At 41.2% G+C, this 16,839-nt stretch overlaps 1 protein-coding gene across 5 annotated transcripts in view; it reads left to right on the forward strand.

Annotated features, from left to right (window-relative positions):
- Positions 1-16,839, forward strand: part of PHLDB2 (pleckstrin homology like domain family B member 2) — a 112,249-nt gene that overhangs the window by 51,075 nt on the left and 44,335 nt on the right. For 4 of the 5 annotated variants that reach the window (XM_061134167.1, XM_061134166.1, XM_061134169.1 and 1 more), the window contains 3 exons: positions 1,734-1,877; positions 2,944-3,081; positions 15,394-15,522. In XM_061134167.1, coding sequence (XP_060990150.1) covers positions 1,734-1,877; positions 2,944-3,081; positions 15,394-15,522 — 411 coding nt within the window. The remainder of the gene's footprint in view (positions 1-1,733; positions 1,878-2,943; positions 3,082-15,393; positions 15,523-16,839) is intronic. The other variant, XM_061134168.1, reaches the window with a different exon arrangement.

Genomic DNA, 16,839 nt, shown 5'->3' on the forward strand with positions numbered 1-16,839 from the left:
ATATTTTTAAACCATGTTGGAAGTTGAAACCTAATATGAAATGTTGACCCAACAGGATACTGGCCTTCTTGAGGCTTTCCTGCTAGGATTACTCCTCGATGATTTCGGAATGGCATTCACTATTGCAGGCATTCCTCATGCCCTAAAACTGGCCACCCAAGTGTTAGGACAATGAGATTCATTGTCTGTGAAGAAAGGTCACAGGTTGTTTAATTAGTTAGATACTGGGTTTAAGATGACAGTTTAAAATCTAACTATCAGCAAACAAATAAACAGAGGGCTTGAAAGGCCTTCTAACCTTTGCTCTAGTCAACCTGAGATGTGTAACTTCTCAATGGTTAAATTTTGAGAAGCAGCAAAGTAGGGTTAAGAATAAAGAATATTAATAAAGAATAAAGAAACATACATGATGCCTATCTTCTTACAGTAATTTTTAGGATTGTTAAGTACGTTAAATGAATTTAGAGACACAAAACGTTAATGGTTTCTTTAGTTAATTTGAATGTTCTTTTCAGTGGTTAGTGAGTAATCTTCAGCAATTTATGTATTATAACTTGGCTGCTGTTTCCAATTTCCAGTTGTGAAATTATATAATCATTGACTTACTGGTGCAAAGAAATTGCTTCTTTTTCAAAGAGAGATAAAATTAAATAAATAATGCCTATATTGGCGTCCCTTGCCTTATAGAAAGACTGGTCTCCACCAGGGGATATCCAAAATAACTAACTTGAAATTCTTGAAAAAAGAAGCTATCTTCAATTTGTTGTATTTCTTCTTAAAATAATTGGCAGTCACATTTTGGCTGTGTGTATGATCTAAATATTCCTTTCTTTTCTGGGCATTTGTCATAACTCTGTTCAGAGGTATAAGTATGCCCTATATCACTTAATTTCTTTCCTAACTTTCTCATTCCTTGTGAAGGATGTCAGTTTTTCCATGCATAATTTTATGAATAATGGCCAGTATCCTATTTCATGTCACAGAAGCTCACTGGCCCAGTTAGCGTCTTTGTCAGTACATAGGACAGAGACCAGTGAGTAGCGTGCTAATGCAAAAGCTGAAACATGAAGTAACTTGGTATTAGGTGCGTAATTTTAAATCATTCTGAGGGTTGCCAAAGTAATAAAGTAGTGCTGTCCTGCTTATTAACTTCGTGGAACACTTCAGTGAGGTGGGGCCAAATACCATGTTCCTATTTACCATCTTGTATTGGAAAGAATATAAATCAGAAGGATTGCTCATTTGCAGATAGCCCTAGCAGTGGGACCCAGTAGAAATTCTGGAGACTTGTAGGAAGTGTATTCCCTTGGAGACAGGAGAGAACATGGAGCTTGTAATGAAGGTAACAGAGTGCCCAAGAGACATTCCTGAGGAAGATGTCAGAAGTCTCCTCTAGATTCTAGTTCTCTGTACTTCAAACTTTATCTGTAACCTGAGAGAAGTCACTACAATCTCTGTGGACTATAGCTTCCTCATCTATATTACCTCTTGGTTATTTTGGTTTTAAAAGGACATGAATTTACTCACTGAACTTGATTTGTAGACGCTTACCTGAGACACTATCTACTGGGGGTCTACGGGAAAATGCAGAGTTCCAAGTAAACAGTCACAGGGATGCTTTTAGAGTTCAAACAGACACAGACTGTGAAATGCTAGACTTGTGACTGGTTTATTAACTGGGCAATTCTGGCATTGAAGTGTGACTAGCCCTTTTGTGTGTTGATTAATCACAGACCCCAGAGGGCATAAGTGAAGAACAAAGGATTCAGGAGTTGACTGCAATGGAAGAGACCCGGATAACAATTCTGAACAACCTTGAGGAACTCGAACAAAAAATCAAAGATATAAACGACCAGATGGAGGAGTCTTCCAGAGAGGTACAAACCACGAGTTCATTTATTACCTCTCCCAATTTTCTTTCTTTCCTTTAGCTTAAATATAACATTACCTCTTAGGGCACAGGCCTTGGAGGGCAGAATACATAGAGGTCAACATGAGCAAATATTCATGGAATGGGTACATGTGTGGGGTATAATTGTCTTTTTAAAATGCTTCTTCTTTCTGTGTTTTTGTTCCTCCAATGAGATAAGCATATGAAGCCATTTTTAATGTATGCTATGTAACTGACTTTGTCTTAACGGGTGTGTGCTTTCTGACCCTGCTTCAAGATCTGTCAGCTGAGGTACCGTATATTTAGACGTTTAAGCTCAAATCCAACAAACGTTTTTGTAAGTGTGTTAAGCATGAGTTGAGTATCATCTTGGCACTATGGGGGGATTTACATGTGAATCAATCATAGACCTCACTTTCCAGAGGTTTGCAAATCTCTAGAGGAGACAGACATATACAGTATAACTGCAGTTAAAGAAAAGGGTGATTTTTTTCATAGCTCCATGGAGTGAGAAGGAGGCACACTCATTCTGCCCAGGAAGGATCTTCATGTCTGTTCTCACAGCTGATGCTGACAGCCCGTGTGTGGAAGGGAATGATCATCTGTCATGTAGAGACCCTGGAAGCCCCTCCTTGCCGGCATTGCTGGAAATGCAGTGCTTGCTTGATGGACTGAGTGCAGTTTTCACTTTCTGCGCTCTGGGGACAAACAGAGACGTGACTGCTCCCAGGATGGCTCACACTGGAGCCTGAATCTAAGCAAACGGGCAAAGTTACCTTGAGAAGTAAACGAAAAGGTGGGGAGGGTGTAATAGAAAAATTAAGGTAAAAGATAGCTAGTGTTCTTAGCAAGTATATTCTGGCCTCCCTACTTTCTCGTATAAGAATTCTGAGTCTTGCATGGACTCTCTGGAGTGTTTGCTGGGCTCCATAATCTGACTGAAAACAGTAGTACTTCTTGCAATTTGTACCTGTTAAAAATACACCTTTAAAGGAAGCAGCTGGCAATTTCCCTGAAGGTGAAACATTTCTGAGCTTTGTTTGTGTCTTCAGCTGGATATGGAATGTGCTCTCTTGGATGGAGAACAAAAATCGGAAACAACGGAACTTATGAAAGAGAAGGAGATTTTGGATCATCTAAACCGGAAAATCACAGAACTGGAAAAGAACATTGTTGGTGAAAAGACCAAGGTAAAAAGAAAATTACACATGATACAAATTTTTCGGGCAACATGGTGGTCCCATTGATTAAATTTAAATGTTGCATGAATTGTGGTTTTGGACTTGGGTGCCATGTTCCGGGAGACAGTGACACTGGGAAAGAGTCTTCAGACGAGGTAAGTCGTTGCAGACAGGACCCGCAGGTGCAGAGCAGCTGATGCGGAGACGGCAGGACCTGCTTAGTGTTTGAGCTGGTATTTGTGGCAGTTTACCCCTCCTGAGATGAGTGGATTGCTTTTTTCCATTAGCTTTTCTGCTGTTCTGATTCCACTTTTTTTTTAAAAGAATCATTTTAGTACTTTGGAATTTCTTTGCTACTGGTGCCCTGCAAGGATGGCTTAAGCATATTCAAATATTGTTGCCTCATTTCTTTTCATTTTTCTGTGTATTAAAAAGGTGAATGGGAAGTGTTCATCTCATCTGTCTTGCCTTGCCATTGGCTTCAATGCAAGTGCACTGCTCTTAGAAAAATATGTTGGGGTTTTCAGGGGATCCTCACACACTGCCAAGTGAAAACTATGAAATACAGTTGACACTTATTTTGGAAAAAGTTTTACTTATACGTTTTAGGCCACAGCCTAAATGTTAGCTGATCCCTCCTAGGGAATATGAAGAATTACTTGCACTTTTTAGAATGCAGGGTAGTAGTTGGGTTTTGGGATTTTTTTTGTTGTTGTTGTTGTTTTCTGTTTATTTTTTCTGGAAAATATTTCACTTACTGTCATCTCAAATTCTAAGTCAGTTACAGGAAACTCAGCCTAAATTAAAAATTAAAATTACAATTTGGAAAAAAAAAGCAAATGAGCGTTAATACATTCTTTCTTGATCATCGAGTTCTCCTCTAAACTGAGGAAAAGAAAAATAATTTCAGTTTGAGTAAATTCCACTAGTAATATGTGGAGAGGATTTCTGCTGCATGAGGCTTCCTTTTTAGGCTTCTCTTTGTTTGAAACCTATAAATAAGGGCATTTGATCTTGGTGCCAGAGAGTGAGCTCAAAAAGATATTGTCAGAAATTAAAGTCATATTAAAAGCTACATATCAATTTCTTGGTTGCCCGCTTGTCAAGATTAAACTGCACATCTTTTTCATGTTAAAGTTTATGTATGTGCCTTTGAGCTCCAGACTTTGAAACTGTAAAGAATCCATTTGGGTAGTGGACATATTTTTCTTTAAAAGCTCAAAACCATATGAAAGCATTGATTGTCTAGTTCTGCCAAGCAGGGATATTATGGTTTTCAAAGATTCTGCACTGATACAGCAAGGAACTTTTGTTGGAGGCATCGGGTGTCTTTGTTTTGGTGCTTACTAGTATTTTATTGTTTATGTCAAACTGGAAAGCTTGTGGGACATTGGAATGGGGAATCAGAATCTCTGAACCTGTCTGCCTTCCCCATCCGTGTAGTTGTTTGTCTTTGTGTAACCCACATATGACACAGACTATAAATTCTATACACAAAAGTGAAGTAAGTTGAGTGAGTGCTAAATCTCACTTTTCAGGGCCAGTTGTGTTATATTCTCCAGACCTAAGGTGGAGATAGAACTCTAGTAACATGGGTGGAAACAAACAAAGAGGAGGCTGCTTACATTATTGTTCTTTTTTGTATTCTTCCTATTATTATTTTGAAGAGAGGGGGCAGTGGGGGCTTGAAGCATAGAACCAGCTCATGCAGCTGTTAGGGGATTAGCTGGTCTCGGAAGGTGGGATTATTGTCTGTCATCACATGGTGTGAAAAATGACAGAAACTGGCTGTGGGTGAGAGATTCCAGAGGAAAACGAGGGAAGTGCAAACAGACTGGGCTAGGTGATGTCACTGCATATTCTTGACAACCAAACTCAGATAGAGACTGAATGCCTCTTGGCAGCATCACTGTTTCTCAAATAAAGCTACTCTACTGTTTTATGGCATGGCTGTTTCATACCTTCACTCTGTTCAAACTTCTAGTCCAATTTCCTCCCCTTGGCCCTGAGATGATCTCACCACCTACTTCACTTAGAAATTAGAGCACCTCATCTTCACAAAGAAAGGCTGGGGTGTGTGTGTGCTAAGTTGCTTCCGTCATGTCTGACTGTGACCCCATAGGCTGTAGCCCGCCAGACCTCTCTGTCCACGAGATTCTCCAGTCAAGAAAACCGGAGAGGGTTGCCATGCCCTCTTCCTGGGGACTTCCCGACCCAGGGACTGAAGCCGAGTCTCTTATGTCTTCTGCGTTGGCAGGCAAGTTCTTTACCACTAGCGCCACCTGGGAAGCCCAAGGAAGGCTCTTTTCCCCTCAGAGACCAGTCCCTTTGGGTGTGCCCAGGGTACCGTCCCACCGTCTAGAGGCTTTTCAGTCCTTCTGTTCACAGCTCCTCCCAGCCACTCCCTCTTTACTGGGCTTGTACTGCCAGTATGCCAACATTATTATTTTTAAAAATTGGTTGAGGATGGGGAACACGTGCACCCATGGCTGATTCATGCGAATGTATGGCAAAAACCACCACAATATTGTTAAGTAGTTAGCCTCCAATTGAAATAAGTAAGTTTAAAAAAAAAAACAAAAAATTATTATTATTTAAAAATAAAGTTCCTTCCAGCAACGATCTTAGCTAGTTTCTCTTCAGCACAGCCGAGCTTTTCACAAGTTTTCTCAGTACAGTGTATGATGTCTTGCTCAGTTAGCCGTCCCCCATCCTTGCCACTGCTCCATCAGGTTTGCTCCTGTTTGTGCCACTGCCTTAGTGCAGCCTATCACATTCTTTTACAGCCACAGCTTCAAATAACCTGTTTGCACGGGTGACTGTCGAATGTATGTCTTTACTCCACACCCTTTTTCTGAACTTCTGACTCATAACTTGTAGCCCAGCTGATATCTCCCCTGAGATATTTCTCAGGTATTTCCAGCTGAACACTCCGTAACGGAACTCTTGATCTCATCCTTCCCCTTGCCTTCCATACGCCTCCCCTACTTCCAATCCTGTTCTTCCTCTGGTTTTCCTACCAGGAAGTAGCATCTTTATACACCCGTATGCCCAAACAGAAACCTGGAAGTAGATCTTGATATTTCTTTCTCTATCAACCCTACTCCTAATTGATTGCAATGCTATTTTCAATTACTTTAACTTCCCTGCATCTCCCCTAATAGCATTCTCTTCAAAATCATCAACATTTCCTTTTGAGTTCCGTTTCCACTTGCTTCCCTTCAGTCCATTTTCTTCACAGCAGTGTGACTTTTAAAATATTAATGAGGTCACATCCTTCCGGTTTGTATTCCCCTGTATTTTATATGAGCCTAAACTCCTTATCAGTCCTGACTGTTTCCATTACTTTCCTCCCCTCTTCACCTCACTCACGTGGTGACCTTCTTTCTGCTTGTTCACAGGTCCACCCCGCCCTCTGCCCTGCCCAGCGCCCTTGCAGATCAGCTCGCCTTGCCTGGAGTCCCCTTCCCCACCTTCTGTGTCTGGTTGGCTCCGTCCCTAAAGGCGTGAGCCCAGTGCTGGTTTTGCAGAAAAGCCCTCCCGGCCCATTCCAGCTCAGATGATAAGCTCTCTGTTGTTCTGTTAGTCCTTTCACAATCACATTTGGTCATTTATATTTGTTTTGGTTTGGTTAGATATTTATTTCCCTCCCTAGCCTGTGAAATAGAGGTAGGCACTGTTATCCACTGTTTATCCAGCTCGTAAGAGGTGCCAGAATACCGCCCAGTGTTCTTTGGGAATATTGTCCTTGGATCTTCTGCTAACGGCGAGTCCCAGCTGAGTCTGAACAGAAACATGGAGCCAAACACCTGCTTAAGAGCTGCGTGCGGCCAAGTCTCAGGACAGCTGGGGTGCTCTGTCCACGGGCTCACGCCAGGCAGCTCCCAGTCACGCCGCTCACTGAGCCAGGGCGTGAGACAGAAGAAGGAAGTGGCCTTTACCCTTTTGGATCTCGTTTCCTTTCCCATACACCTGTTGCTGTTGTCAGATATAAACGGTGGAATGAGAAAACCAAAACCTGAAAAGATATCCCTGTTGGGCAAACTCCAGTTTAGATGTCGGCAGCACATCCTGTAAGCCTGGCTCTCATTTTTTGGAGACAAGGCCTGGAGCCATAGGAGGAAAGTTTAATATCATGTCAGAGTTCAAATCCTGGCGTGAAATTATCAACTTTGTTTTCTTGGCTCTCAGGATCAGACTTTAATGTTATTTCTTTTAGCTTCCTTGGGAACTATATTCTGTTTTTGGTGCTTAGTATCAATTGATGTATTTCATATGTGGCCACTATTTATTATGTGCTACTATACTATGCTCACTCATGTCTGATTCTCTGCAACCCCGTGGACTCCATGGGATTCTCCAGGCCGTGCTGGAGTGGGTAGCCTTTCCCTTCCTGAGGGGATCTTCCTGGATTGAACCCAGGTCTCCTGCATTGCGGGCAGATTCTTTACCAGCTGAGCTACCAGGGAAGCTCAAAATATAAACTACAGGCATAATTATATATACAGTGTAAAATATAGACAGTCTTTAATTATGTGTTTGTTGAATCCATATACGTGCATGTATGTGTTGTGTATGTATGTGTGTACTCACATGCACATATGCACACACACACGTGTACGGTGCACGTTTGCAGGAGCTCCCTGGGCTGCCTTGCATCGCCCTTGTGGGCACCATCGTCAAGCCCATCAGTGTGCCTGTGTCCAGGTGGCGCTACGCTGAAGGCCGTCTGCCTGTTGCGTTCTCAGACAGTGGCCACATCGCAAATAGAGTCTCTATGAGCTTGGATGAACCCTAAACAAATAGAAGGATCAGGCTCGAACATAAACTCAAGGGGGATGTTCATTTGAAGCAGTAAGCATAAAGCCATAGTATTTTCTTAGGGCAGGAGAAAGGAGAGAGACTTGTTAGCCTCTGCACTGGAAAGCTGTTTTAGTTTGATGGGCTTGGTGACTGGGAAGCCACCAGAACCGTGAAGCTCAGTTTGGGCAGAGCTGGAACAGCTTCCCTCCCCCAGTGCTTCCGCTCTCTAAAGGCAAAGCCTCATTTGGGGCAACTGCTGGACATATTTCTGCATCTGTTTATGTCCATTTCCCTTCAGTCTTTGTCTATTTCTGACGAGGTAAAAAATTCAAAACCAAAAATAGCTTTTCAGTGTCTCTATTTTTGGATTATCTTCTCATTCCTGCTCCTGAGCATATGACAATCAAAAATTAGTTGTACTGAAATTAAATAAAATAGTTAAGGAAAGGCTTTGCTCACATAGTCTTATTGAAGTCTTTCCTATCACCCAGATGGGTCATCACAAAGCTCAAACTGTCCTGTTTAAAGATCTGTCTTCACACAGATAGATTGTGAGACTTTGTAGCAATCCTGGTCTGCATACTTTTGTAGCTAAACACACTTAAATGTGGAAGCTGAAGCTTAAATCACTCTATGCCATGAAGCTGTTCCTGGGTGAGATTTCCTTCAATTAGTAGACTAATTTTTCTATAATAAGCCTCATATCTTAAGTGGTTAATTGTATTCTCCATTATCATCTTGCCAAAGTACCTGTTACTTCCTCCCCATCCTTCCTTCTGAGCCAGGAGAAGACTGAGCCTGCCCAGAATTCCATGCAAAGTGTTAATGCCTCTTGGGTGCAGAGTCGTTGCCAAGTCACAGGCAGTGTTCAGAAGAGACCCAGCCCTTCCCGTGCCTCTTTCTTACATTTCAAAGTTAGCTCCCTGTTTAGAGGAAGTGGAAATATATTGTGGGATTTGGGGATTAAATGAACAGGATTCCAGGTTAGGGTGATTTGTTTTCTGATGGTTGTTTGATCAGATAAATTCCTAATGTTCTGACTTTCCAGTGTTCTCTACACTAAATATCCATTAATTGTGCAATAATATGTCAAAATCAACAGAAAAAAGAAATCCTCCAAAAATAATTTAAGAATGTGCCTCTCAAGTGGGTTTTCAACAATTACCATCTATGGACATAGGTCCATAATCTTTCCTCTACAATTCTGAAAAGTTTTGCAGGGGGAAAACTTTTTTTTTTATAAGGTTGGCGTCAAAACTTATGGTTGCAAAACTTGACTTGGACTGATATTCACACTTGATATGAATATTCATAATTAGCAGCAGAAATAGAAGTATATTTGATTATAGGGTATTTCCCCAGACCTCACTGAAGATGCCATACAGTATATGTCTTATAAACTGTTACCTCTATTAAATGCAGGATATTCTGAAACCTAGAACACATTTGGCCTTACAGATTTCAGATAAGTAGTTTTGGCTCTAAAACAATTGCCTGATCTTGAACCTCTGAGAATGCATTCCTCTCAAACCTCCCCATGTGGTTTAGGAACCGGCAGGAAGGAGACTGGAAGGTGAATGGAGAGGACTTTGAATGGGCCAGTCTTAAATCGATGGCTTAGAGGGCTTCCCTGGTGGTTCAGTGGTGGAGAATCTGCCGGTAATGCAGGAGACGCGGGAGACTTGACTTTGATCCCTGGGTTGACAAGATCCCCTGGAGAAGGGCATGGCAACTCACTCCCGTATTCTTGCCTGGAGAATCCACATGGACTGAAGAGCCTGGTGAGCTGCAGTTCACAGACTCGCCAAGAGTTGAGCGCAACTGAAGTGACTGAGCTCGCCCCATACACCCTTAAACATGATGGCTTCGAGGGGCTTCCCTGGTGACTCAGTGATGAAGAGTCCACCTGTCAATGCAGAAGACACGGATTTGATTCCCAGTCTGGGACGATCCCCACGTGCTGCAGAGCAACTCAGCCCTGCCCCACAACCGTGCCGTAGGGCCTGGGAGCCTCATCTGCTGAGCCCACGCACCCTAGAGCCGCTGCTCTGCAGCAGGAGGGGCCACCGCAGTGAGAGGCCCTCGCCTGCATCGAAGAGCGGCCCCTGCTTGCCACAGCCAGAGGAGAGCCCACACGCAGCCACTAAGAACCAACAGACAAAAGTAAATAAAGTTGTACGTTAAAGCTTGTTAGCCTAGGTATTATGAATTTTAACATATCTGTGCATCAGTTGCACACTTGACACAGTGTTTCAAGAAACATGGCTTCAGTACCTATTTGTGCTGGATTCTGTGCTGAATACTTTGGAAATTACAAATATGAATCTTAATTTTTCAGAAAACCTTTATCAAGCTAATAGGGCTGCCAGATTTAGGGCTGCCAGGGGATCTTCCCAACCCAGGGATTGAGACAGTCTCCTGCATTGCAGGTGGATTCTTTACCTACTGAGCCACCAGGCAAGCCCCATCTGAGACATACTTATATTTAAAAGCAGGCTTCCCTCGTAGCTCAGATGGTAAAGAATCAGTCTGCAATGCAGGGGACCTGGGTTTGATCCCTGGGTCGGGAAGATCCCCTGGAGAAGGAAATGGCAACCCACTCCAGTATTCTTGCCTGAAGAATCCCATGGACAGAGACTGGCAGGCTACAGTCGATGGGGGCTGCGAAGAGTCGGACATGACTTAGCGACTAAACCACCACCGTACATTTAAAAAATCATTTATTGTTCATCTTAAGTTCACATTTAACTGTGTTTCCTCTGTTTTATCTGGCAACCCTATAAACTAATGAAGTAGGCATCTTTACAGGGTAAACTCAAACCAAATATTAGTTAGATGTGGTAAAATTACGTTTTTATTGGCACTGAAAAATTTTCTGTGTAGTAGTGAAATTTTAATAGAGCCGGCAAGTTAAATTTCAGTTCCTTCCTTTGAGGCTACAACGTAGAGGAAATTTATTGTTGTCTTTTAACCAGAGATCTGACAAAATAAAGTCTTGGATTTTTAAGTTTATTCAAGATTATTGGCAACTCCTGTGTACATGTTCAAATTACTAAGGATAAATTTATACTTTCTCCTGATCATTGGTATGATAAGAAGAGTCATTTTACTTCTGATCTTGAAATTTGTCTTTCCTCTTTAAAAGCATTTTGGGTGTTGGAATCTCACAGTTCTTTTGGGGAGAGGGGTTTACTTGAGGCATTTAATCTAAAAGTAAAAATTTTACATTTGTAATGTTACTTGTAAGAGAGGACTTTTATACTATGAAGGCAAGGTTCTAAGGTCAAATACCTTCAGAACAAATTTTGATGGATTTTGTATTTTGTCCTAAGTCTTCACAGAAATCAAATTTTAGTTCATTTTGTAGTTCTTTGGCTCTCACATATTCTGGTTGGCTGAATCAGTGTTTCTGGTTGCATATGAGAAAACCTGGAGAAGTTTTTTAAATGTTTTATCCCTAGCCTTACAACTCTGAGAAATAGTACATTTAAAAGCTCTCCCAGTGTATTCTAATGTGGTCAGGGCTGATAAGCACAGAACTAGCTAGACTGTGATTCATAGGGACAGTGATCAACTTACCTCTTTTCTCTTTCTCTAGTCCATTTATAAATATTTATTGGCTGAGTGAATGAACAACTCACTGTGAAAGCAGATGTAGGCCCAACTCTATACAGCGCTTTTTACTTTCATTTGCTGGTGAAAAATTTACCTTTGGCACTGTATACACTTTAGGAACATCAGTCTTCAATACACAAAATAGGCAGAATCTGGCAATGAGTTTATGACCCAACTGGATTTTTGCCAGTCCATGTAGAGAAGACAAGGCAACTGGAAAACAATGGAGGCAGCCGTGTCTCTAGGGAAGTCATGTTCTGGTCTTTTTAAAATAAATGCCCCCTGTACATCTGCATCTTCCTGGACTGTTCTGATTCCTGAAAGATTAATCTTATTCTTTCAACAAAGTAATTTAAATTTGTTAAAAATGTTAAAAATGCAGTTTAATTTATTTACTTCCTAAAAACAGATTTATGAATCTAAGAAAAAAATGTGTTCTCTCTCAGTGTGATGTGGCAGCCTGGATGGGAGGGGAGTTTGGGCGAGAATGGATATGTGTATGTCTGGAGCTGAGTTCCTTCACTGTTCACTGGAAGCTGTCACAATATTGCTAATCGGATATACTCAATAGAAAATTAAAAATTTAAAAAGAGAAAATAGCACTGTGCCTGTAGTAATTAGAATAGGTGACATTACCAGTTTGAATCTGGGGAATGAGGATGATACCTGGTGTTAATATGTTACATGTAAAAAGCTAAACTCTGGCACCCCACTCCAGTACTCTTGCCTGGAAAATCCCATGGACGGAGGAACCTGGTAGGCTACAGTCCATGGGGTCGCAAATAGTCGGACACGACTAAGCGACCTTGCTTTTCCCTGGTGGTGCAGTGGTTAGGATTCGGTTCTGTCACTGCCAAGGACCTGGGTTCAGTCCCTGGTCAGGGAACTGAGATCCTGCAAGCCGCTTGACCAAAAAAAAAAAAAAAAAAGCTAGACTCCCCAAACCCTGGGATGTCATGTAATATGTCCCACTATTTTACCTTCACTGTAGAAGGTGATACTTTCAGCTCTAATCAGTTGCTTGCCTAGAACTAATTTTTCTTTGAAAACTTCCTGGACAGTAATTAGAAGAGAGGCATATTCATTTCTTTCTGGCTCAGCTGTTGGCCTACTGTTGGCTCTTGTCGGCGTGATATCACCTCTGCGGCCCCCTGTGATTTATGGCCGGCCCATCTGCCACTGGTCCCCCTTTCCTCCTCCCCTCACTTCCTCTGCCCTGGCTTTAGCCCCACTGAGCTTTCTTTCTCTCTGAGACCAAGCTAGTGGCCACAGCACCACGGATAACCACAGAGAAGCCGCAGGCGGTTCTGATGGTGCCTGCTTGCGTAATTCTTGTAACCGCCTCCTTGTGTGGAATTGCCAAACGTTTAGAGCACCTCAGAAGGAAGGCGCTATGTAGACACAAGGTATGTTTTACTAGTTGTTTATTTGTGCTTATCATTAATAGTTTAAAAGTTGAGAGCATTAGCAAAATAGTTAGGTTATTTCTTTGGAGTTGGGACCTGTGTTTTAGGCTTTTTAATATTAGATATCATTTCAGTGTTTTCTATCATATATGATTTTAAATTTTAGGGCTTTGCACATTTGCTATTTGATTGGAATAAATAATTTTCTTACTTATTTACCTTTCTGTTTGGAACTGGAATGGGTGCAAATTCTGGTGATACAGTACCTAGAAATAGAACTTTTTGTGGATAAAATTCTTCTGCTATGTAATAGGGCAATAAACTTTGATTTGCACGTAAGGGAAATAGCACATTTTCTTAGCCAAAAGATAACAAGTGTTCTGTATTGTTGGTTTTATTAAGGGAAAAAATGATTAATTCTGAAGCTAAAGACTAAATCTAACTGGTACTAGTGTATTCAGTTTTTGTGAGGTAACACTTGAGAATCCTACATTCTGCGAAAGACACCATTGCTTTTCTCACCCCTACACAGCAGCTGTGCATAGGAGCATGCTTCACATTAAAGACTCAGGAAACCTCCTTTCTTTTTTTTGTGAGATCTTAATTCCCAGACCAGGGATTGAACCCGAACCCTGGGCAGTGGAAGCACCAAGTCCTAACCACTGAACTGCCAGGAAGTTCCCTTTTAGGAAACTTTCTTTATTATCTGCTAAAGTCTAAGTTGTAGAATCATTTTTAGGCTGATATATGAGGTAAGAGTCTCAGTTTTATGACTTCCAGATTTAATCATTTCAAGAAAAAAAAGGCACTTTTAAATCAAAATATACATTTCTAAAATGCCCTCAAAATTTTAAAATGTAAGCCAAAAGTGGAGGCTCAAGTGCACTGGTGTAGGTATTGATGTCATATATAGTTTTAGACTTAAAATATAACATCTTTTATAAAGAATTTACATGTATGTTTACATAGGAAATCATGACCATTTGGATGAAGAAATGAAAGCAGTATAAATTTATAGGGCTACTTCAAATCTTCATCCTTCAAAAAATTTTTTTTTCTGTAATGTGCTTGGAAGCCAGCTTTATTTCTACCAAATCAATAGTGAACATAAGAAAGTCAAGTGGCAGTATTTTGCTTATCAAAGGGGCAGGGAACAGTCACAGAAGCAAGGTGTGAAACGGAATGCAGCTTTTCTGGCAGCACCGCTGAAAGCGAGTGACCTCCGGGAGGCTCCCAGGCGGCTCAGTGGTGAAGCAGCCGCCTGCACGCGCAGGAGATGCAGGTTCGATCCCCAGGTTGGGAAGATCCCCTGGAGAAGGACACGCGAACTCACTCCAGTATTCTTGCCTGGACTGTCCATGGACAGAGGAGCCTGGCGGGCTAGAGTCCTTGGTTGGGGTGGCCAAGAGTCTGGTACGACTGAGCGCACACGCCTCAGCTGGTGCTGGAGCTCCCATTCCACGTGAGTGCTTAGTGTAGGCTGAGAGTGTCACACAGGGGGAGGCTTAGGTCTGAAAGTTTCTTCAAGGGTCCAGAGTCTCGTAAAAGGCGCATAAGGCGGGAAAACCGACACCACACAGACAACAGACTGGAGCTTTGTTTCTCGGTTTAAGAGGTGGCCTTATAAGACTGTGTGATAGTGTATTACTCGCTGGAAAATATCCACGGTCACTTTGGAGTGTGTGCCTGGGAGGGATGTAATGCTATCTTCTCTTTTCTCTTCTGTTCTCTTTTTTCCATAGTTCTCGTTTCAGTTATTTTTTATGTGTCAGTCTTTGTAGGGAAGTCCTTATCTCCACAATAAATGTCACACCTTTGATGTATCTAAACTGTCTAACAAGTCTTCCTTTGCTGCTTTGTCAGCCTTGCATTTTTACTAGCTCTCTCAATGTCGGAACTAGATGCTCTCCTTGGCAGCAGATTTTCTAGTTGCTTAAGCTCTGAGGTTTGCCACAGAGCTAGAACTGTTCCAGATGACTGGAGCATCAGCTTATGCACCTAACATGCCTCTAACCTGAGAACAAAAATTAAATAATTTCCAAAGTTTGCTTAACACATGCCTTCAGCAAATTGGACTCTGACTGTGCTCAAGGTAAATACTAGCCATCCTTTGTTTGGTTCCCTGACAAGTGACTCTTTGCAGGGCTATCTTAGGAATTTGGTTGGCATTTCTCTTGTTCTTTGTTCACCATTGACCAACATGACCGTTGCTTCCCCTGCTTTTGTAACATGGTGGCAGGAAGGAAGGGAGGAAGGAAAGATTGGGATCATTGCCAATACCCGATGAAGTGGGCTGGGTTTGGAGAATGCAGAAATGGGGCCCCTTGTCTTTACTTCCACTTAGACCCGCTTATCTTAGTCACTAACAAGATATGTTTCTACATTCCTAGGATGTCTGGAGTTTGTGAGTGTTTATTTGTGTTATCCTTGGGAAATGTTCACTAACGCCTGCTTGGGGTGTGAAGGTAACTTCTATTTTCTGATTTCTGAACTTCAGGAGAAGGTAAAGCTTGATGCTGAAAGGGAAAAACTAGAGAGGCTTCAGGAGCTTTACTCCGAGCAGAAGACCCAGCTGGACAATTGTCCTGAGTCCATGAGGGAACAGTTACAACAACAACTGAAGAGGGTCAGTAGCAAAGAGGAATGTGCTAGTTGTTTTTTTGGTTTTTTTTTTATTAAGTTCCACTTACCTTTGACTTCCTCCTTCACATAGTATAAATTTGCATAAGCTCTGTTCATTAGATACGTTTTAAATAGAAATATGCATGCTGACAGTACATATTATTCCTTGCTAATCAGTTGTAAAATTCCTTCTTGGAATCCTTCACCTCATTAATAATGCGAAAACATTTCGAGTCCTTCTTTGAAACAACAGGGAGCTATCACTGATAGGTAACCAACAAGACTAGCATTTAAATCAGCTGACGTGTTTCCTGCATTCCTTTCTCTACTGCATCTTGAGTACTAATTTCCCTTGAATTTTTTGTTTTCCCCAGCTTAATTTTATACTCCTGTCCACAAATTTTTCTGTTCTCTGGTTTGCTTCCCACCACCACTCATCATTTTGTTTTTCTTTTCCTTTCTTATTCTTAGTGGCATTGAAATCATTAACATGATCACAATAATCAAACAAGACCTAAGATGCAGGGCATTAAATTTCAGGCTTCATAATTTTTTTAAATTTTATGCAGCATAGGTTTTCTAGTTGAACTTTATCAGGTTGTTCTTCGATCTTTAATACTGGCAGTGTTGAAACGACCTTGCTACCTGACTTCCTAGGTGGATAGTTTTGCAAACACTAGGAAGACCACTTAATATTTCATAGCCTCTTGACAGCTGGTTATTTGCTCTAAACAGCAGCCCAGACAGACTGTGACTGTGGAGAGTCAGTCACTGACAGTTCTGGATCTCTAAAGGAGTATAATAGTAGTTTGTCCTAAATAAGTAACATTTTATGATTCCACAGGAGTAGGAAAAACTAGTTTTACTCATATTACTATGTTTGTGCCTTCTTGGGAATGGGCAACTTGGTAAAAATCAGTTAAGATAGCATACCCTTGAAAATATTTAAGATGACCTTGAATACAAAAATGTTTGATAACCCTGAGTATCACTAGGTTATGAAAAATCATAGTTGAAGCTTTTCAATGTATTGCACAGATTGATAGAATCTTTCAGTATAGAAAGAAACCAGTACAGACAGGTTAACTACAGCTTAGCAATTCTAATATGTGTAATTTATACAATGTTGGATCAAAAAAAATTTCAAAACTGTCTCTTCCTCTTCACTCATTTTATTGTGTACAGCTTAATTTGCTGTAAGAAGATAAAACTTCCTGTCCCTCAGTGTCCCAAATAATATGCTGAAAGTCTTAACGATAAAAATGATTGGAAAAAGAAAAGTTTTTGTAAAATTATTTTAGTTTGTAGTGTGGTTTTTTTT

Source organism: Dama dama, chromosome 31 (genome assembly GCF_033118175.1).
Source record: "Dama dama isolate Ldn47 chromosome 31, ASM3311817v1, whole genome shotgun sequence".
Taxonomy (NCBI): Eukaryota; Metazoa; Chordata; class Mammalia; order Artiodactyla; family Cervidae; genus Dama; species Dama dama.